This window comes from Folsomia candida, unplaced genomic scaffold (assembly GCF_002217175.1).
Source record: "Folsomia candida strain VU population unplaced genomic scaffold, ASM221717v1 Fcan01_Sc023, whole genome shotgun sequence".
NCBI lineage: Eukaryota > Metazoa > Arthropoda > Collembola > Entomobryomorpha > Isotomidae > Folsomia > Folsomia candida.
In genome coordinates, this window is record NW_019091215.1 from 1 (window position 1) to 20,866 (window position 20,866).

At 36.6% G+C, this 20,866-nt stretch overlaps 3 protein-coding genes across 12 annotated transcripts; all 3 read right to left on the bottom strand.

Moving 5' to 3' along the window:
• Nucleotides 1–1,048: 1,048 nt before the first annotated feature.
• Nucleotides 1,049–2,131, bottom strand: LOC110859009. The gene is made up of 2 exons (XM_022107884.2): nucleotides 2,014–2,131; nucleotides 1,049–1,485 (listed from the first exon to the last, which is right to left on the bottom strand). Exons 1-2 carry the CDS (start codon nucleotides 2,087–2,089, stop codon nucleotides 1,133–1,135), a joined length of 429 nt encoding a protein of 142 aa, XP_021963576.1. The 5' UTR covers nucleotides 2,090–2,131; the 3' UTR covers nucleotides 1,049–1,132.
• Nucleotides 2,132–10,024: 7,893 nt separating this feature from the next.
• LOC110858976 lies at nucleotides 10,025–12,537 on the bottom strand. 10 transcript variants are annotated; one of them, XM_035859089.1, is made up of 4 exons: nucleotides 12,391–12,537; nucleotides 12,199–12,288; nucleotides 11,350–11,694; nucleotides 10,025–10,875 (listed from the first exon to the last, which is right to left on the bottom strand). In XM_035859089.1, exons 2-4 carry the CDS (start codon nucleotides 12,281–12,283, stop codon nucleotides 10,523–10,525), a joined length of 783 nt encoding a protein of 260 aa, XP_035714982.1. In that variant the 5' UTR covers nucleotides 12,284–12,288; nucleotides 12,391–12,537; the 3' UTR covers nucleotides 10,025–10,522. The 10 variants fall into 10 exon arrangements, with proteins under 10 accessions (XP_035714982.1, XP_035714988.1, XP_035714989.1 ...); XM_035859095.1 differs by having other exon boundaries at nucleotides 10,025–10,201; nucleotides 10,512–10,875; nucleotides 12,199–12,470; XM_035859096.1 differs by having other exon boundaries at nucleotides 10,025–10,201; nucleotides 10,520–10,875; nucleotides 12,199–12,469.
• A 3,996-nt stretch (nucleotides 12,538–16,533) lies between these two features.
• Nucleotides 16,534–17,616, bottom strand: LOC110858873. Its single transcript, XM_022107757.2, has 2 exons — nucleotides 17,499–17,616; nucleotides 16,534–16,970 (listed from the first exon to the last, which is right to left on the bottom strand). Exons 1-2 carry the CDS (start codon nucleotides 17,572–17,574, stop codon nucleotides 16,618–16,620), a joined length of 429 nt encoding a protein of 142 aa, XP_021963449.1. The 5' UTR covers nucleotides 17,575–17,616; the 3' UTR covers nucleotides 16,534–16,617.
• Nucleotides 17,617–20,866: the final 3,250 nt, after the last annotated feature.

Sequence of the window (20,866 nt, forward strand, 5' to 3'; positions counted from 1 at the left end):
AAACTTTACTGATTATGATGGGTTTCATAAGACTTGTATTTATCTAGTATTGATGAGTTAACGACCTTTTACAAATTCATAAATCAAAAATAAAATTAACTTTTTGGTTAATTTAAATATTCTTTTCCAAATTATTAATTTTTAAAAACCTCTTTGCAATAAGAAAGCTTTGTTAAGCTTAAGAGGTATGCTCATGACCTGTATTTTGAATTCTCCTTCAGGCTCGATCCTCTGTGTCCAAAGAGTACAGTGTTGCGGGGAGGGAGGAGCGTGCACGCCCTCGGATCTATATTTTAAACTTTGACCTAGAGATGCGAAATTTGGCATGCACATGCACCAACATATGTTGCATCATAGTATGACATAAATTCCCATTCCGTTCGTTACGAATTTTTCAGGAAAAATCAAAAAGCCAAATGTTATCCCAATCATTTCACATACCAAAGCAAATTAAAGTGTTATTTAAAAAAATTATTCCTCAGCTCTGGAAACATTTTACAAATTCCGCTTTCGTAGATGGCTTCTATAAGAGCACGGGGAGTTTTTGAAATGCCTAACAACTCTTCCCGTTTGTCACTTCAAGGGAGTATGGTCCGATAAATAGTGAGTTTTTTTATCCGTTTTTTCACGTTTTTTTAAACTACAAATTCGCAATGAGAACGTCCATATATTACGTCATCATTTTAGTGGGTGGGTGGTTTGGCCTTCCTATCTTTTCCATGTTAAAATTCCCTATCCCTTAATGTCTATGTTGAGTGGGTCGGTGCTAAAATCGAGAAATCTTGATGACGTAATATATGGATGAACCCAATACCTTATTAGCGTCACACACAAACCACCCCCACGGTTCTCGGGGAAAGGGGGTTGGATATTTGGGGAAAATGAGATTCATGCAGATTTCATTATGCATCGGCCACAATTTTCCAAATTTAGGGCTCGATTTTTAAGAGTGTACCACTATTTAGGTAAATGTTAACCCGATTTTTTAATCGTATATTTCAGAAGTATTTTTACAGTGTACTTTTAAACAAGTTTATACATCGGTGAATGCAGATTACTGTGTAGATTTATTTATTACACGGGAATATATCTCTTCTCGAATTATGTATTTTAAAATATATATATTAACAACTCAAACACCTGCGATTTCCGTCATAATACCGGTACAGACCTCAAGTTCTTGACTCTCCTCGTTCACAACCTCGGCCGTGACGGGTACCGTACTTCCAGACAGGAACGTGCTCGGCACAATGGTCCAAGCAAGAGTGTACTGCAATCCTGCCTCAACTGATGAGTTCGGCACGACAGCATCAATTATGGGTATGATCGCCCCGTTGAAGAAGGCGCTAATTTTGAGACGAAGCGCGTCTGCGGCAGCAGAGGGGATTATATCACCCTGGCAACTGTATGAAACTCCTGGAGTCATTCGGGCAATGGCCCCCTCACAGTCGCTGATTCGCATTTGGATAAAAACACCACGCCCACCTGTAAAATAAGTAAGAAAATAACTTTAAAATTTAACCACGGCAAGCGTAGTGAATAATTTCTGGTGAATCTATGCTAATTCCCAACGCTAAATTTCCACACCAAATTTTACTTCACCCCAACCATCAAGGTTGTCTTGTCTCAATCCAACCTGAACCTGTTTTCGATCTGACAATATCGAAAACGGGACAGGAAAACTGTCCATTGCTGAAAATACTTAATCTAACTTTACTTATAGATTCAGCAAAAATTTAATTGTCCCCATATCACACCCCCCGGACCCTAGGGGTGGCCCGATTGATAACAAGTATCTTCACGTTGAGGTCATATAATATACTATTGCTGAATATATATTACATCAGTTCATTCGTTATCTTGCTGACAAATAGACGGATAAACCGGCAGATGGACAACGTCTTCGCATAAAGTGGCTGAAACTACTTGAGGAAGTCGGACCGCGGAAATAACTTTTTGCCATCAACCCGACAAACACTGAAATTTGTATAATTCAATCGGATCAAGTCTTACCACAAACTTGGTGATCAACAACACCTCCATTAACGGATATGACTGCATACACGGCAAAAATGATGAATGCCTTCATTCTGAATTAGTGACTAGGTTCCAGGTCGTTCAGTTGTCAAATGGTGGGGAATACCACACTGAGCCCAGTCTCGTGATTTATATAGCCCAGATTTATCAAGTATTGCCAAACGTCTGATCCCTTCCTTTCAATTTATTGCACCAGGTGCTTGGTTTATATTGTTCTGATAAAATTCCTCCGCAGTTTATGTATGCAAATTTAGAATGGATGAATTTATGGCAGTAGGATTAACATAAATGTGGGAAAACCAAGGATCATCTAGGTAATTAGTTACTTTATTGCTTAATTTATGCAAGTTCGGTAAGCATACATACATACATGAGGTAATAATCAAATCCAAATTTCAAAGTTCAACATTTAATGTTTGGACTTTCGTGACGTTCACCATTCTCAAGTTAATATTAATGCATACAAGATTAACTTTGTGCTTAACCTTTATGCCGCTAATCAAGTGTAGTTTATAATGTGCGAGGCCAAATGGCACATTTAAGCTTTAACTCGAAGTAATAAAACTAATTGAATATTTATAAATGGGTGATGGATAAATGTGCTAAGTTCATTATTCTGTTGTTTCGTTGTCAGTAAATGCGAGAATTTCATATTTTTATGTACATGTCGGAAACATATTCTTTCACTTCTGTAGTCAGATTTTGTATCCCTATTTACAGATGTGGGGAACGTCCATATAGTACGTCAAGAAAAACTCAGTGGGTGCTTTTTGGTCATCCGTGTTACTCTGTTTAAGCCTAACATGACTAGCATAGGAAAGGGTGGTTATATGTATAAAGATGTATACGATGGCAATTTAGTTATTATCTGACCTGATGTGGCAATTTTGATTACTTTCACACAGAAAAAAATTCAGTAACTAATCCTTGCATGGTATGTTGTGCATTAATGTGTTGTGTGACCACCAGCCGATTTTTCATGTCCTGAAGTTTTGCTCTAAAATTTTCTGACAAATATTCCAAAATAATTTTGGAAATTTCTTCGAAGTGCTTGGAGAACGGCGAATAATGATAATAAATCATAGATAAACTGTCAGATATTTAGCCGTGTATTCGGCTCCAGAATATATTATAGATTTTTATACCAAATCTGCTACATAACCGGGAGACAAACTAAACTGCACACGTGTACAATATTTTTTTCCCAATATGCGGTTGTTTGAACATATTATAAAAATAGGTCTAATTGTGACACATTTTGGGCTAAATTGGTGGCCAAAAAAGTTTAGATCGTCAATTACTATATAGTGCGGTAAGAAAAGTTGTTCGCTTCAGTAGCCAAAAATGTTGATGAAAGTTGTATTTCAAAACTAATTGGCTAATTATACACTTGGACATTTACATATTTCGCAAGAACTTTACATATTCGTACATAAATAATTCGTGGATTATAGAGAAACGTGTGATGCTCAAAAGGCCAATTATATACTCACAACATCCTGCTTCACCATATATTTTTAACAACGTGGTTTCCTGTAAACTGAAATTCAGTTTAGAATCGGAAACGAGTAAATGTGAATCTATTGTTTTTCTTTAGATGGAAATAAATACAACTTTCATATACATAACTTTACAAATGCAAATGTAAAGGGTGGCCCAAATGTATCTCCCGACTTTTTCTTTCAAAAGAATAAGACCCTATTTTTCAAAACCACGTGACTTGTCGAACCCAAGTTTTTTTCCACACATACTCTAGTATTTGGTCTTTCAACAATTCACCCTAACAGTGTCCTCATCGCTTTTGTTGAAATTCTATGATGATTTTTCCAAAGTCATTTTTGGTATGAAATTACACTTTTCTTGAACTTTCGTTGTTTTCTCTGCTGTTGAGCATGGTTCTGGATCCATGTACATATCCTACTAAAGTATTGCCCATTGGTTATCCAAAACACCCACATCCGGATTTTTAGCAGACCACACCCCCTTCCCCCAAACCGTTTTTCCCTGCCCTTCATTTACCGCCATGGTCGTTTTTGAAGCGTGACTTGCAGGACCATCCTGCAGGAAAACTACTGACTAACATTTGGAAAAAATTCCTTGTTTCTCATGCTATCAAAGTGTTTAGGTTGCATTTTCGCTATAAAATTCTTTACAGTGACATATGCCATACTTGTATACTATGAAAGGAATTTGCGCCACGCGCAAAAAAACAACCGCAACCATAATTTTCGATACCAATTGTAACACACGTATGGGTTGTACATAAGATTTTTTTGCGGTTTTGTATCTCATATTTTGTGGGTTGAATTTTACATACAACTTAATTCGGGATTCAATTGTCCAGAGGAAATGACGCCATGGTTCTTGACCTTGTATTTTTTCATCAAAATCGACACTTTTTTGAAGTATTTCTCCAAATTTAAGACTGTAATTAATGTTCTATGGAGATAGTAAAGGTTTCCTGATTAGTTTATAAGTTGTCTAACTAGAATTCGTTGATTTTGCAACCTTCTACATTGTAGTATCGTAAATTTACTTGTTAATAATTTTCAAGCAATTTGAGTCACTTCGTTCTTTTGAACAACTAAGTACGGAACTTCGGTTTTCGGGTAAATCTTGAGCTTAATTGTTGTTTTTCGGGTAGGTGACATCTTTCCACATTGGTCAGGCCGCTTTTTGTATTTCACAAAATTTTGGCTGCTGCGTAGCCTTACCATTTTCCCGCCATATAACAATTTCTCCAAATTTTGGTTTATTTTATATTGCTGCGTAACCGAAATTTTTGTCTGAATTCTATGAGAGTCACGGTCGACCTTCCATCTTGGACTACTTATGGTGAAATTTTCAAAATAAAACATTCACTGGTTCAGGAATTACAGCCGATTTTATCTTAAACTTTTGCGAAAAAATGGCTCGGGAGATACATTTGGGCCATCCTTTATATGAATAATTTTGTATTTCCACTCATTTTTTGTCGAAAATTTTAGTCCACGTTAAATCAGATAAACTCAGTTTGAAATTGAAATTTTAGACTATCGGTTAATTCGAAATCAGAGTAAATTACAGATATGGGCTGTATTGGTTCATGAAAACTTGTACTACGTGAATCTTGACGCAATGAGACCATCAGTTATTCTAGCATTCCTTCTGTATGTAATCGAGTGTACAATGACCAATATAGCTGTCTCAAGTGCAGCAAATAACTTTGTGCCACCCAAAATCGAAATTACCAGGATGCCGATGCCTTTCTTCTTATGAAATCTGGATGGAAGTAGGAAGTCGGCAAATTCACGGGTTGGGTCGATATTTAAAAGGACGGTTAATGCAACGCCGATGGGTGTAATTATCGTGGGTAAAATGAGACACACTTTACGAAATGCGGCCCACGTTTGGGAAGCGTTCCCAATTTGTTTAATCCCTTTGTCGTGACAGGATACTGTAAATTTAATTTTAATAATTTGCAAATGTTCTTACTCAGACAGAGCAGAGCGGATGTTGGATATTGGGGGGGGGCAAAACATTTTGGGTTTGGATATTGGATTGGATAGATTGGTTATAGAGATGGATGTTTGGATATTGGAGATGATGGATTTTTACATGGATATGGACTTTTGGATGTTGGATAGCGCGTTATGAGTATTTATGTAAACGGATATTTCGATATTGGAGGACAAGATTTTAGTATGAAAATAGACTTTTGGATATTGTAGGGTCGAGACTTTGAAAATGATTTGGACATGGGAAGTAATTGACATTTGAGGTTATAATCAAATATCCGCTTAGCTTTGTTACATACAGGGATGCCTTTAAAGTGCTTACCTTTAACTATAGAAAATATTTCTTCGAACGGATTTACACAATTCGCCACCACTTCAGGAGCCAGGGCGAACATGAACATACCCGGAAGAAGGGCGGATGTGATAATCGTGCCCCCTAAAATTGTGGAACTTCTCAAAATATTTACAACATCGGAATGTAAACCTGCCTGGTCTCCAAAAACTATTTTCCATGCTTGGATATAAAACGAAAAAACTCCATTTGTACAGAAAACCAGTGTAAACAAGAAAAATCGTTTAATGTAGGGAACTTTTTTGGATTTCGTGTAAATTTTGCGACGTTTTGTATCAACTGTGAATCTCACTAGGAAGGAGAGCTTGCCAAAAATGTTGGCCGCATCATTGAGCAGGGTCCAGTCCTGTTTTGAAGTCATTTTTGCGAATGTTCAAACTACTCAGGGAGGTATTTGCAAAGCGGAAAAATAGTAAAAAAAGCTTCAGAAATTTTAAGTAGACCCTTTAAGAAATAATACGCCCAATAAATATTTATCCATGGATTCGTTCTGTAATACATAAGTCTATATTACCAACCTAAATTTTGCAGTCTACATACATAATCGGGTTAGAGACTTATGTATCGTCGAAGCTTATACATTTTGCATTGAATATGTTGTTCATTTCCTCTGCCTTGTCCAAAATATTCCGATCTTAATTCACGTAATTTATAAAAGGGTAAAACGAAGTGAAACCAATTTATAGAAGTGTCATATCGGCCTCTCTGTCTGTCTGTTGGTGTCCCCGATAACCGTAGAACGGATGAGAATTGCGACATGCAATTTTTAAAGGGGTGTTTCAATTTTTGTGGGTGAGTGTAAGTTCGATGATTTGCCTCGTAGGTCATAAGGTCACGGCGCCAAGGTGACCAGGTCACCTGCCAACATTGTCTAATTTTTAGTGCAACCTACTGTTTTTAAGTTGAGGAGGGGGTTTTAGAAATTGTATTAATTTCCATGATTATGCAATCCCACTCCCTGAAATGCTAATTAGTTCCCTCACCCTAATCACCCTAACCCCATTGACGTATCGACACCCTAACGAAAATGGGGGTGAGGGCACGTGAGGGAGGGCAATTTTGCCCTCTGAAGGTGAGGGCGCACAACTACATATGCTCATTTCACGGTACGATGGTCCAATGACCGTCTAGACTGGCAAAGGTCGAATTTTTTGTAAATGGTGGAAGGCGATGTGAGTTTTGTCAATTTTATGTCACTTCACCCCTTTGCTACACTGAGTTTACTATTTATTAGCTCACCCTGCGAAGCATGAGAGCTATTGAATTCCTCTTGTCCGTCCGTCCGTCCGTCCGTCTGTCTGTGTGTTCACGAGTTTTTTGCATCAATTGATGCTAATTAATAATCCCCTTGACCATTATAGAATAAATTAGGCGCACCATTGGTATCGAACAATCCGTGGCGCAAATGGTGCGAATTAATTGTGCAAATGGATCGAGAAAGGACTACAATTTTGGAATAGGTAGCACCGTTCGTATTGAACAGTTGGTTATCCAAGCTGATGCGAAACAATTGGATGAGCAACAACTGATACTCACTAGAATGGATCAGGTCCATTTTTTAATAAATTAATAGCACCGTTGGTATCTAACAATCGGTAACACAAAATGATGCGAAACAATTGGGTTAATTGATGCAAAACGCACCAATGGTACAGAATAGCCGGGAGAATTTATTATATAATTTTGACACAAATTTTTTGAAATTTTATTGGACCCACCACGGTTAATCTCCAACAGTGGTGCAAAATACTTTGTCATCTACCTCGTTTTTCTGCATCATTGATGCATAATTGCATAATAATTATTGATCTATTTTATGCCTCGTTTTTATGCACCACTGGTGCATAATTGCTTAAAAATTATTGATCTATTTTGTTGAACTACTATAATTTTGCACCCAAGGTGCAAAGGTGCCAGGTAATTATATATTACAGGGTGAGCTACTTCTAACGTTACTACGGTTTATTAGGGAGTTCAGTTAAGTTGTTCATACATATCAGATTAGTCGTGGCTGACTTTAAGAATACTGCTTTTGCAGAAGATACATATTACTGATTCTTATCGATTTTTATATATTGAGGGCATAGAATTTAGTTTTGCATAACTCAGACAAAGAAGTAAAACTCGGAATAGTCGTAAGAATAATGCAATTGTCTACTTGTTAAATAAACTGCGGCAACGCAGGGTACACAAGTAGCGCAATAATGCTGAGAAATGTAGATTGCAGAATCTGCATTATTTCAAAATAATAAAATAATTTAAACTTCCTCATTTGTATGTAGCCACTCTGAAAAATCATGCATGTTACATGTTTTACTGTTTTATCAATCTTAATTAATCTTAATTAATTAATTAATCAATCTTACTGTTTTACTTGTCCGACATGTTAGATTCAATTTTTATAAAAATCTCATTTTACCCCAACCACACCCCCTGGCGCCCGGGGGTGTGGCACAACTCGGAGATACTTAATTTAACTCTATTTAGTCCATAGATTCAATTTGTCTAAAAATCTCATTTTGCCCCGACCACACCCCCTGGGTGCCAGGGGGTGCGGTCCGATTGACCCCAAAATTTGGGGGGAACCTCCCCCTAGGGTCGTATGTATGATGCCGCAAACCGATTTCGATTATTTTGATCCATTCTCCCGTTATCGTGTTGACAGACGGACAGACGGACGGACTGACAGACTAACTAAGTCATCGCATAAAGTAGCTTGCGCTACTTAATAATAAAAGAAAGAAATGACAGTGAAAAGGCTTAACCAATTTGTACATATGGACTGATGCTGAGCCATTATTAGCTAAAAATACATACATTCAGACTGAAGAAAAAAGTTTTACAATATCGGCAACAAGTTTTTACCAACTTTTATAAATAATTTAAATAAAGATTTACATATGTACATATGAGCCCTATTTTTCTTGATCTGCGTCATGAAAGCACGCACACTGGTAAGTAAATACTTATCATAAACACCTGCATAATTGCTTACTATTCCTGCAAATTGAATGGCTTTTGCGTTATTAATGCATGAAATGAGAGACACTTCTTGAAACAATAAAGACATATTTATGATCACAAACATAACATTTATTTATAAGAAAACAGACTAAACTATCACACCTACATAAATCAGTCATTTACATATTACATACATAAATACTGCATGAACTAGCAGCTGTTATATGCATATATGCAAATTTGATAAGTATTTCACAAACCAGTTTGATCATCAACATCACAAGAAAACTTTTGTTTACCTCGAACCCTACAAAAGTCTTGTCTCGCGACACGTATGCCTTTTCTGATGTGTTATGAAAGGCACGTATTTATTTACATATGTACATGCACTTGACGTTTTCTTGCCGTTTGTTAGAATTTCTTGTAAACAATTCGTGCCATTTGTCATTTACTATTAATCAAATTGTACTAAAAATTAATGCTCATGTCATTTACAATTAATTGGGTTAAGAGGAACATTTGAATTATTAATAAAACGAATTACTTCATGCAAAAAGATCTTTAAAAAATAGTTACTTAGGTTAACCAATATTGCGACCGTTCTAAACGCTAAAAAAACGCAGTCATACATATTTGCATACGAGATATTTGCACGGATTATTATCTAATATTTACTGTTTATGTCACTGCTTGTCGCACAAGGCATAACCCTGACCACCCAAATGGCATGACAAAGGTAATGAAGAGGATAATGACACTTGCTGCTCTCAAGCTTGCAAATATTATCCAAACCAGGAATACACAATTATCATAAACAGGGAAAATATTGAATCAAAAGTCAAAAGAAATTCAAAGGACACAACAAAATTTAATTTTCTTTACAGTTTGTACAGCTGATTTATGCGAGTTCAAAAATGCCATTAATCTAATTCTAACCCCCCGCCCCGTGCTTGAGGGGGGGGCCGAAAATCTCAAAAACCGCCAAATGTGTCCACGCTGGAAAAAGATATCGAGATGTTACAAGAATCAAAAGATTCGACATTTTGTTCTGCATAATTCGCTTCGAGTATTTTTCGAAGTTCGAAAAAACCAAATATTATAGGTTTCTACATGTTATTAAATCTTCTTTGTGTAAAGTAGGTAAAACGCAAGAAGCTGAACAGGTTTCAAAATCGCTTTTTGATTAGACGGAAAAGTTGAGTAACAAAAATACCATTTCCGAATTTATTGAAACCCACGGTTTAAAAATGACAATTCAATTACATGAATGTATGTAAATATTATATAAATATTAAATGATATGAAAAATATTGTTTTAGTTTTTGAGTCTTTCTCATATCCTAATTTACCACTCATTTTCACAAAAACAAAAAAAAGGCCATAACTACATATGTAATGTACAGGGTGGTTTAAATGTCTGGTTACCTACAATGGGAAATTTTTCAATGGGAAAAATTCGCAAATCTCCACCAGTTACCGAAATTCTGCCCCTGAAATTCAATATTTTAAGAATTTTGTCATCAGTGTTCTATAAGTTTTGATAAAAATTAATAAAAATCTCAATCCCAAATCTGTAACTACTGGAAATTTACGAATTTTTCTCATTCAAAAATTTTCCATTGTAACCTGACATTTACATAAACCACCCTGTACATATGTACATATTTACATATCACGGCACATCATGATTATGCGCAGACGCAACCACGGTCGGGGTGCCATCCTCCGTCTGTGAAATTCTGGCCCCACACCCGTGATTCTTTTTGACGCAGGTCCAATCCATAATCCGACCACTTGTCCGTCGTGCTTCTCGGCATCGCTTGAAGCTGTACTCGTACGAATTGTAGACAAGTTTCTCATTGCCTTTTGCCGACATTTTGTACCAAATTCCGTACTGGGCGTGGCGCAGGGGGTCTCCTGCGGGGGGTCGTTGCAGGGAAAGGCGGGATGGACGCAAGGACGATTTTTTGTTGGCTGGAGTTGTCTGCGTCTTCCAACGCGGTAGACCGGAAGTAGCTGGTGTAACTAAAAATAGAAAGATGTAAACATTTATGCTTGCATTTTTATTAACGTACGTATATACATATGTCTTATCGTCAGAATTGGCACATTTTTAATCATTTTTCCGCTCTGCGAATTTTCTTAAAATTTATGGACGACGAATTTGCAGTCACTAAATTGCTTATGGTTTCTTTAGCTAGTTTCGATAAGATCCAATGTTTCTGAGAGTTAAAATCTCCCTCAAAAACTGGCAAAATTTGGAGTGTACGTGTTTAATTAAAAAGTTCTGCTCTACAAACTAGTTGTTCAAAATTTTAAACTAAATTCCTAGAGGGGAAGAAATGATGGAAAATGTGCTGATTTTGATGATCACTCATCATTGATTAGTCATCAAGTTCTACGTTAATAAATCTTAATCGGGTTAAATATGTATGTGTTTAATTGAATAATAAATTATTCTGCAATTATTATTAATAATGAAAACTTTAAACTTCTTACAAGACAGAGGGTCAATGGAAAATTTGTCCACTTCCATGTCTTCTAAATTGTCGTCTTCATCCTGATTTGCATCTTCGTTTTCATCGTTCCCGAAAAACTGCCCTGGTGAACCTTCATTTGACTCGAGAACAGCCTCGTAATACGGAAAAGTTTCGATAACTTCAACCTTCACGTCGTTCTCGTGCTGGATGCCGTTACTGTTTGGAACTTCCGGTTCAAATGTGTCGTTATTGGGTTCCGTTTGTGGAGGGGATACTTGGTAAGATTTGCTTCTTTCATTCCCAGTTTGCGGGGTAGAGCCGGGAGGAGAATGCTTTTTGCGAAGAAATTCTTTAAAATCCAAGTCTGAAAGGAGATAAATACAGAATAAATTAGTGTCTTTAATCAAATTGAGTTGTTCCCAACTTTTTGGACAGCTTAAGGCCCAACTTGCTGATTGAAACGTTTAAACTATGCATAGTTATTTAATAAGCCTATTTACTAAAAATTTGTAAAAATATTTTACACTAAAGTACCAGAATTTTAAAGATTTGCCACATTTCAAGTTGAAATTTTCAACGTCGAATTGTAGCATTAATAAATCTTGGTAAAATTCATTTTTGCCAATAATTTCCAACATAAATAAATGTCGACATTTTGTATAGATTTATTTCAATTTCTGAAACATAACTGGAGACATGCATAAATGAAAATTAGGTGACAATTGGAATATTTTGTTAATATTATACAACTAATGAAAATTAATCATCTGCCAAATAATATTTCACATCACATTGTGCTACCTTTTAATCAACAGTAATACCGTGATAATTAACTAATGTAAGGAAATTTAAGTATTACTTAATTTACCAAATTTTATATCGATGAATTCCTGCAAATGAGATAAAGTTGTGGTCAGGTGTTGCACTTTCTCCAAAAGTGTGTGGTAGTCCATCTTTACTAATGAATAATTAACAAGTTTAACTATTACGATAGCCCTTTATTACGTTGATTAGTTAGCTTATTAATTGTTTTTAAATGAACGAATCAATTATTTTTTACATGTCGACAAATGTGAAATGTCAGCAGAACCCAGCTGAAATTCAGTCCCGCTCTTGTCTGCTCTTGTCTCTCTAATGTCTAAATAACGTCTCTCTTGTCTGCATGAGATATGGGGACGTCCATATATTACGTCCTCATAAAAGGGGTCGCCTATTTATCTTACTCCAGTTAAGCTTATCATGTGAAGGATAGATAAGAAGTGCATGAGTTGTTTAAAATTCTGCAGTTTTTTGACGTCATATATGTACGTTCCCTAAACGCATGGGAAAAATCATGTTTCTTTTCTCACAATATTAGAAAAACTCACAAACTTGCATGCATTAATTAGAAGACAGCAGAAGGGTCAACGAACTACGGACACGTAGCTAGGAATGGGTAATCCGAAGAAATCCGATCAGAATGTACAATGAATTAGATACCGTTGGGCCTCCATCGTCGGTGATAATTTTCCATGATAAATGATAAATCGAACCGTGCACGGGAAAATTGACCTGCTGACCTTGAATGCGGACACACTGCACAGTGGTCCGGAGCACTGAATTCCTTGCCCAAAACCTATTCTCACCGATTCGAAAACAAAGTACCGTTTTTAGTACCTTTGACATAGAGGTTCAATTTTGGAAAGTTTCATTTGAATTGTTCCAGTCGTTACTACGTGGCGTATGCCTAAACTTAACATTGGGCTAAATGGGAAAAACTTCAAGTTGAAAATCGTGTCTAGTTCTGTGGTATTTCGAGGAACCGTAAATTTACGGTTTATTAATAATGTATTTATTAATTAAAATTAATTAATATTGATTAATTAATATTAATTTGTATTGATTAATAATGTATTTATACATTATTAATCCCTTACATCTCATCTACTAAAACTGCTGCAACCAGCTGCAACCATCGTATACATCAAAAGAAATTTGAATTTATATTAAGGCAAAAGGTACAGAAAAAATATCTGGAGTGCTCCAATCATTGCGCAGTATAAAATTTGTGCGTGTCCCAGAGGAGTCAGGACGAAATTCTTATTTTGACCCTCTTTTGTTTGTGTTAATTAAGCCAGAGGGCAGAAATTCAGAAAGCTTTTGAAACTTTAAATCCTTACATACTCCTTACTATGGGCCAAGGTAGTTTCGTCGTTCGTTAAGGTGGTATTTGCAACAGGAAATCACAAGGGGGATTGTAAATAGAGGTTAAGGTTTAGTCCAAATTTTGCTAATCTTGATAGAAAATATTCAAATCACCATTGCTAATTGAATTATTTCTGTAGCAATATAGCAAGGTGGTGAGGTATAAAATCAATCTGAGGGCAGATAGGTAAAAATTGTGAAGAATTGCGTGCAGATCAGTGTGTGCAAAAAGGTAGCCGTTTTGCTATTTGTTCATGCCTTTTTGATTCCTTTGTGCTCGATTTCTGACGATTTAACCCGATTTCTTGTTCCTTTCTACGAAAGATGACTGCGTATACTCCATCAATGTTAAGGAGCCTACAACCCCCGACCTAATTGTTTCGCCCACTCGAGGATGCACGCCAACAGCGAAAACAAAGAACTCCAATCACTTTGACATAGACCACTGTTATGACAAGAACCTTGCTGAACCATGGGATTTTGTACAAATCAAACTACACCATGGACAATATCATATCTACTGCCCTGGGTCCAATATTACCATTGAGAGGAAGCTGCAACAATGCCCTGCTAGCGTGTTCATCCTTCCAATGAATGCTAATTTTAAGATAAATGATATGGAATTTTCAGGAACTGAATCCAGCCTTGTTCACCAAGAGGTAGTCGACCCACTACTCACGGTGAAAGCCAACTGGCACTTGCAGCCTAGTTTCAACTGGACCAGTCTGATGATCAATGGTTCCACTGACGAAGGAGGGTCAATCCACTACCACACAAGCAATGAACCAGCCTGGTCAACAATGGAATGGATCTTAACCCTTTGCATACTAATAATAGTTGCTCAAGCCACTCTTTGTGTTTTCCTTTTTCTGAAAAGCCGGCCAAATGTAATTTCGGTTAGGGCAAATCCAGTGGAAACTGCCGATATTGAACTTTAAAAATTGAGGGAGGATGTTAAAATATGCATGTTAACAAAGTTTTCCATATTTATCAATTTTTAAGTTTGTCGACTTTTATGAGGGCTGAGCATTTTCCAACCTTTTTCCCAGGACAAGGGATTAAAAGGGTCCTTTTGTTTTTATGCCTCATTAGAAGGGACACTTCGTTTGAGCATAACTCTGCGTAGTTTGTATGGTCACTTCTGACCACATATTATTACATATGTATGAATGTCTCCTATGTACTGTCAAAACCTTAAAACCAAGTTGTTTAATAAAAATCACCATCAGTCTAAAAATATCTTCCAGCGAGATCATTTTTACTTTCATCTACCACAATGGAATGTCGTTCACATAGGGGGCCTTGGTAAGATTACGTGTATTGGCGACGTTGAATTTCGGAAACTACAGTGGGGGGGGGAATTTTTTTTACTAAATTAAGTGTGTTGATTTGACATTTGACCACCCCCACAATGACTCCAAAGCAGGGGGTGCGGCCTACTAGTCGCTGAATATGATGACCTGACTATTTCTGCCAAGAATTTATCCCCAGGTCCGTCGAATCCAGTCGTAAAATTTTAAAATCCGAAAAAGAAGTGTTAATTGTTTTTTGACCTTGTGACCTGGATTTCGAGGGGGTGGGGCCGAATTTGAAAAATCTGAAAATATATATTTCTCCCCAAGGTCCAAGGTTTCCAAAACTGGCGCCATTGTGAAAATCCATCAGGAAATGACCGTGCAATTAATTTCGAAACTTTACATGTTATAGCTTATGGAGAGGTCGGCCATTTAGCCTTTTGGATTTATTAACATTGGCTGATGCTCAATACTTTTAAGATGCACCAGAAGTAGTGGTGATTTTATTATTTATATACGCATACATGTAGGTATATACATATATACCTGTGTATATTGCTCATGCAAATGCTTGTGTCGGACCAGCCACAAGGCGTAAATAGATTACAGTGCTTTCCGAATAGATATGTACGTGGGAACTGATAATGACTTTAATTTATGTACCTAACTGTCAATCAAACTTTACTGATTATGATGGGTTTCATAAGACTTGTATTTATCTAGTATTGATGAGTTAACGACCTTTTACAAATTCATAAATCAAAAATAAAATTAACTTTTTGGTTAATTTAAATATTCTTTTCCAAATTATTAATTTTTAAAAACCTCTTTGCAATAAGAAAGCTTTGTTAAGCTTAAGAGGTATGCTCATGACCTGTATTTTGAATTCTCCTTCAGGCTCGATCCTCTGTGTCCAAAGAGTACAGTGTTGCGGGGAGGGAGGAGCGTGCACGCCCTCGGATCTATATTTTAAACTTTGACCTAGAGATGCGAAATTTGGCATGCACATGCACCAACATATGTTGCATCATAGTATGACATAAATTCCCATTCCGTTCGTTACGAATTTTTCAGGAAAAATCAAAAAGCCAAATGTTATCCCAATCATTTCACATACCAAAGCAAATTAAAGTGTTATTTAAAAAAATTATTCCTCAGCTCTGGGAAACATTTTACAAATTCCGCTTTCGTAGATGGCTTCTATAAGAGCACGGGGAGTTTTTGAAATGCCTAACAACTCTTCCCGTTTGTCACTTCAAGGGAGTATGGTCCGATAAATAGTGAGTTTTTTTATCCGTTTTTTCACGTTTTTTTAAACTACAAATTCGCAATGAGAACGTCCATATATTACGTCATCATTTTAGTGGGTGGGTGGTTTGGCCTTCCTATCTTTTCCATGTTAAAATTCCCTATCCCTTAATGTCTATGTTGAGTGGGTCGGTGCTAAAATCGAGAAATCTTGATGACGTAATATATGGATGAACCCAATACCTTATTAGCGTCACACACAAACCACCCCCACGGTTCTCGGGGAAAGGGGTTGGATATTTGGGGAAAATGAGATTCATGCAGATTTCATTATGCATCGGCCACAATTTTCCAAATTTAGGGCTCGATTTTTAAGAGTGTACCACTATTTAGGTAAATGTTAACCCGATTTTTTAATCGTATATTTCAGAAGTATTTTTACAGTGTACTTTTAAACAAGTTTATACATCGGTGAATGCAGATTACTGTGTAGATTTATTTATTACACGGGAATATATCTCTTCTCGAATTATGTATTTTAAAATATATATATTAACAACTCAAACACCTGCGATTTCCGTCATAATACCGGTACAGACCTCAAGTTCTTGACTCTCCTCGTTCACAACCTCGGCCGTGACGGGTACCGTACTTCCAGACAGGAACGTGCTCGGCACAATGGTCCAAGCAAGAGTGTACTGCAATCCTGCCTCAACTGATGAGTTCGGCACGACAGCATCAATTATGGGTATGATCGCCCCGTTGAAGAAGGCGCTAATTTTGAGACGAAGCGCGTCTGCGGCAGCAGAGGGGATTATATCACCCTGGCAACTGTATGAAACTCCTGGAGTCATTCGGGCAATGGCCCCCTCACAGTCGCTGATTCGCATTTGGATAAAAACACCACGCCCACCTGTAAAATAAGTAAGAAAATAACTTTAAAATTTAACCACGGCAAGCGTAGTGAATAATTTCTGGTGAATCTATGCTAATTCCCAACGCTAAATTTCCACACCAAATTTTACTTCACCCCAACCATCAAGGTTGTCTTGTCTCAATCCAACCTGAACCTGTTTTCGATCTGACAATATCGAAAACGGGACAGGAAAACTGTCCATTGCTGAAAATACTTAATCTAACTTTACTTATAGATTCAGCAAAAATTTAATTGTCCCCATATCACACCCCCCGGACCCTAGGGGTGGCCCGATTGATAACAAGTATCTTCACGTTGAGGTCATATAATATACTATTGCTGAATATATATTACATCAGTTCATTCGTTATCTTGCTGACAAATAGACGGATAAACCGGCAGATGGACAACGTCTTCGCATAAAGTGGCTGAAACTACTTGAGGAAGTCGGACCGCGGAAATAACTTTTTGCCATCAACCCGACAAACACTGAAATTTGTATAATTCAATCGGATCAAGTCTTACCACAAACTTGGTGATCAACAACACCTCCATTAACGGATATGACTGCATACACGGCAAAAATGATGAATGCCTTCATTCTGAATTAGTGACTAGGTTCCAGGTCGTTCAGTTGTCAAATGGTGGGGAATACCACACTGAGCCCAGTCTCGTGATTTATATAGCCCAGATTTATCAAGTATTGCCAAACGTCTGATCCCTTCCTTTCAATTTATTGCACCAGGTGCTTGGTTTATATTGTTCTGATAAAATTCCTCCGCAGTTTATGTATGCAAATTTAGAATGGATGAATTTATGGCAGTAGGATTAACATAAATGTGGGAAAACCAAGGATCATCTAGGTAATTAGTTACTTTATTGCTTAATTTATGCAAGTTCGGTAAGCATACATACATACATGAGGTAATAATCAAATCCAAATTTCAAAGTTCAACATTTAATGTTTGGACTTTCGTGACGTTCACCATTCTCAAGTTAATATTAATGCATACAAGATTAACTTTGTGCTTAACCTTTATGCCGCTAATCAAGTGTAGTTTATAATGTGCGAGGCCAAATGGCACATTTAAGCTTTAACTCGAAGTAATAAAACTAATTGAATATTTATAAATGGGTGATGGATAAATGTGCTAAGTTCATTATTCTGTTGTTTCGTTGTCAGTAAATGCGAGAATTTCATATTTTTATGTACATGTCGGAAACATATTCTTTCACTTCTGTAGTCAGATTTTGTATCCCTATTTACAGATGTGGGGAACGTCCATATAGTACGTCAAGAAAAACTCAGTGGGTGCTTTTTGGTCATCCGTGTTACTCTGTTTAAGCCTAACATGACTAGCATAGGAAAGGGTGGTTATATGTATAAAGATGTATACGATGGCAATTTAGTTATTATCTGACCTGATGTGGCAATTTTGATTACTTTCACACAGAAAAAAATTCAGTAACTAATCCTTGCATGGTATGTTGTGCATTAATGTGTTGTGTGACCACCAGCCGATTTTTCATGTCCTGAAGTTTTGCTCTAAAATTTTCTGACAAATATTCCAAAATAATTTTGGAAATTTCTTCGAAGTGCTTGGAGAACGGCGAATAATGATAATAAATCATAGATAAACTGTCAGATATTTAGCCGTGTATTCGGCTCCAGAATATATTATAGATTTTTATACCAAATCTGCTACATAACCGGGAGACAAACTAAACTGCACACGTGTACAATATTTTTTTCCCAATATGCGGTTGTTTGAACATATTATAAAAATAGGTCTAATTGTGACACATTTTGGGCTAAATTGGTGGCCAAAAAAGTTTAGATCGTCAATTACTATATAGTGCGGTAAGAAAAGTTGTTCGCTTCAGTAGCCAAAAATGTTGATGAAAGTTGTATTTCAAAACTAATTGGCTAATTATACACTTGGACATTTACATATTTCGCAAGAACTTTACATATTCGTACATAAATAATTCGTGGATTATAGAGAAACGTGTGATGCTCAAAAGGCCAATTATATACTCACAACATCCTGCTTCACCATATATTTTTAACAACGTGGTTTCCTGTAAACTGAAATTCAGTTTAGAATCGGAAACGAGTAAATGTGAATCTATTGTTTTTCTTTAGATGGAAATAAATACAACTTTCATATACATAACTTTACAAATGCAAATGTAAAGGGTGGCCCAAATGTATCTCCCGACTTTTTCTTTCAAAAGAATAAGACCCTATTTTTCAAAACCACGTGACTTGTCGAACCCAAGTTTTTTTCCACACATACTCTAGTATTTGGTCTTTCAACAATTCACCCTAACAGTGTCCTCATCGCTTTTGTTGAAATTCTATGATGATTTTTCCAAAGTCATTTTTGGTATGAAATTACACTTTTCTTGAACTTTCGTTGTTTTCTCTGCTGTTGAGCATGGTTCTGGATCCATGTACATATCCTACTAAAGTATTGCCCATTGGTTATCCAAAACACCCACATCCGGATTTTTAGCAGACCACACCCCCTTCCCCCAAACCGTTTTTCCCTGCCCTTCATTTACCGCCATGGTCGTTTTTGAAGCGTGACTTGCAGGACCATCCTGCAGGAAAACTACTGACTAACATTTGGAAAAAATTCCTTGTTTCTCATGCTATCAAAGTGTTTAGGTTGCATTTTCGCTATAAAATTCTTTACAGTGACATATGCCATACTTGTATACTATGAAAGGAATTTGCGCCACGCGCAAAAAAACAACCGCAACCATAATTTTCGATACCAATTGTAACACACGTATGGGTTGTACATAAGATTTTTTTGCGGTTTTGTATCTCATATTTTGTGGGTTGAATTTTACATACAACTTAATTCGGGATTCAATTGTCCAGAGGAAATGACGCCATGGTTCTTGACCTTGTATTTTTTCATCAAAATCGACACTTTTTTGAAGTATTTCTCCAAATTTAAGACTGTAATTAATGTTCTATGGAGATAGTAAAGGTTTCCTGATTAGTTTATAAGTTGTCTAACTAGAATTCGTTGATTTTGCAACCTTCTACATTGTAGTATCGTAAATTTACTTGTTAATAATTTTCAAGCAATTTGAGTCACTTCGTTCTTTTGAACAACTAAGTACGGAACTTCGGTTTTCGGGTAAATCTTGAGCTTAATTGTTGTTTTTCGGGTAGGTGACATCTTTCCACATTGGTCAGGCCGCTTTTTGTATTTCACAAAATTTTGGCTGCTGCGTAGCCTTACCATTTTCCCGCCATATAACAATTTCTCCAAATTTTGGTTTATTTTATATTGCTGCGTAACCGAAATTTTTGTCTGAATTCTATGAGAGTCACGGTCGACCTTCCATCTTGGACTACTTATGGTGAAATTTTCAAAATAAAACATTCACTGGTTCAGGAATTACAGCCGATTTTATCTTAAACTTTTGCGAAAAAATGGCTCGGGAGATACATTTGGGCCATCCTTTATATGAATAATTTTGTATTTCCACTCATTTTTTGTCGAAAATTTTAGTCCACGTTAAATCAGATAAACTCAGTTTGAAATTGAAATTTTAGACTATCGGTTAATTCGAAATCAGAGTAAATTACAGATATGGGCTGTATTGGTTCATGAAAACTTGTACTACGTGAATCTTGACGCAATGAGACCATCAGTTATTCTAGCATTCCTTCTGTATGTAATCGAGTGTACAATGACCAATATAGCTGTCTCAAGTGCAGCAAATAACTTTGTGCCACCCAAAATCGAAATTACCAGGATGCCGATGCCTTTCTTCTTATGAAATCTGGATGGAAGTAGGAAGTCGGCAAATTCACGGGTTGGGTCGATATTTAAAAGGACGGTTAATGCAACGCCGATGGGTGTAAT

Coding starts and splice junctions, on each gene's coding strand:
- LOC110859009 (XM_022107884.2), bottom strand. CDS start 2,089: ATGAAGGCATTCATCATTTTTGCCGTGTATGCAGTCATATCCGTTAAT. Junction 1,486..2,013: donor TGTTGATCACCAAGTTTGTG/GTAAGACTTGAT, acceptor CTTATTTTACAG/GTGGGCGTGGTGTTTTTATC.
- LOC110858976 (XM_035859089.1), bottom strand. CDS start 12,283: ATGGACTACCACACACTTTTGGAGAAAGTGCAACACCTGACCACAACT. Junction 11,695..12,198: donor ATTCATCGATATAAAATTTG/GTAAATTAAGTA, acceptor ATCTCCTTTCAG/ACTTGGATTTTAAAGAATTT. Junction 10,876..11,349: donor TTCCATTGACCCTCTGTCTT/GTAAGAAGTTTA, acceptor TTCTATTTTTAG/TTACACCAGCTACTTCCGGT.
- LOC110858873 (XM_022107757.2), bottom strand. CDS start 17,574: ATGAAGGCATTCATCATTTTTGCCGTGTATGCAGTCATATCCGTTAAT. Junction 16,971..17,498: donor TGTTGATCACCAAGTTTGTG/GTAAGACTTGAT, acceptor CTTATTTTACAG/GTGGGCGTGGTGTTTTTATC.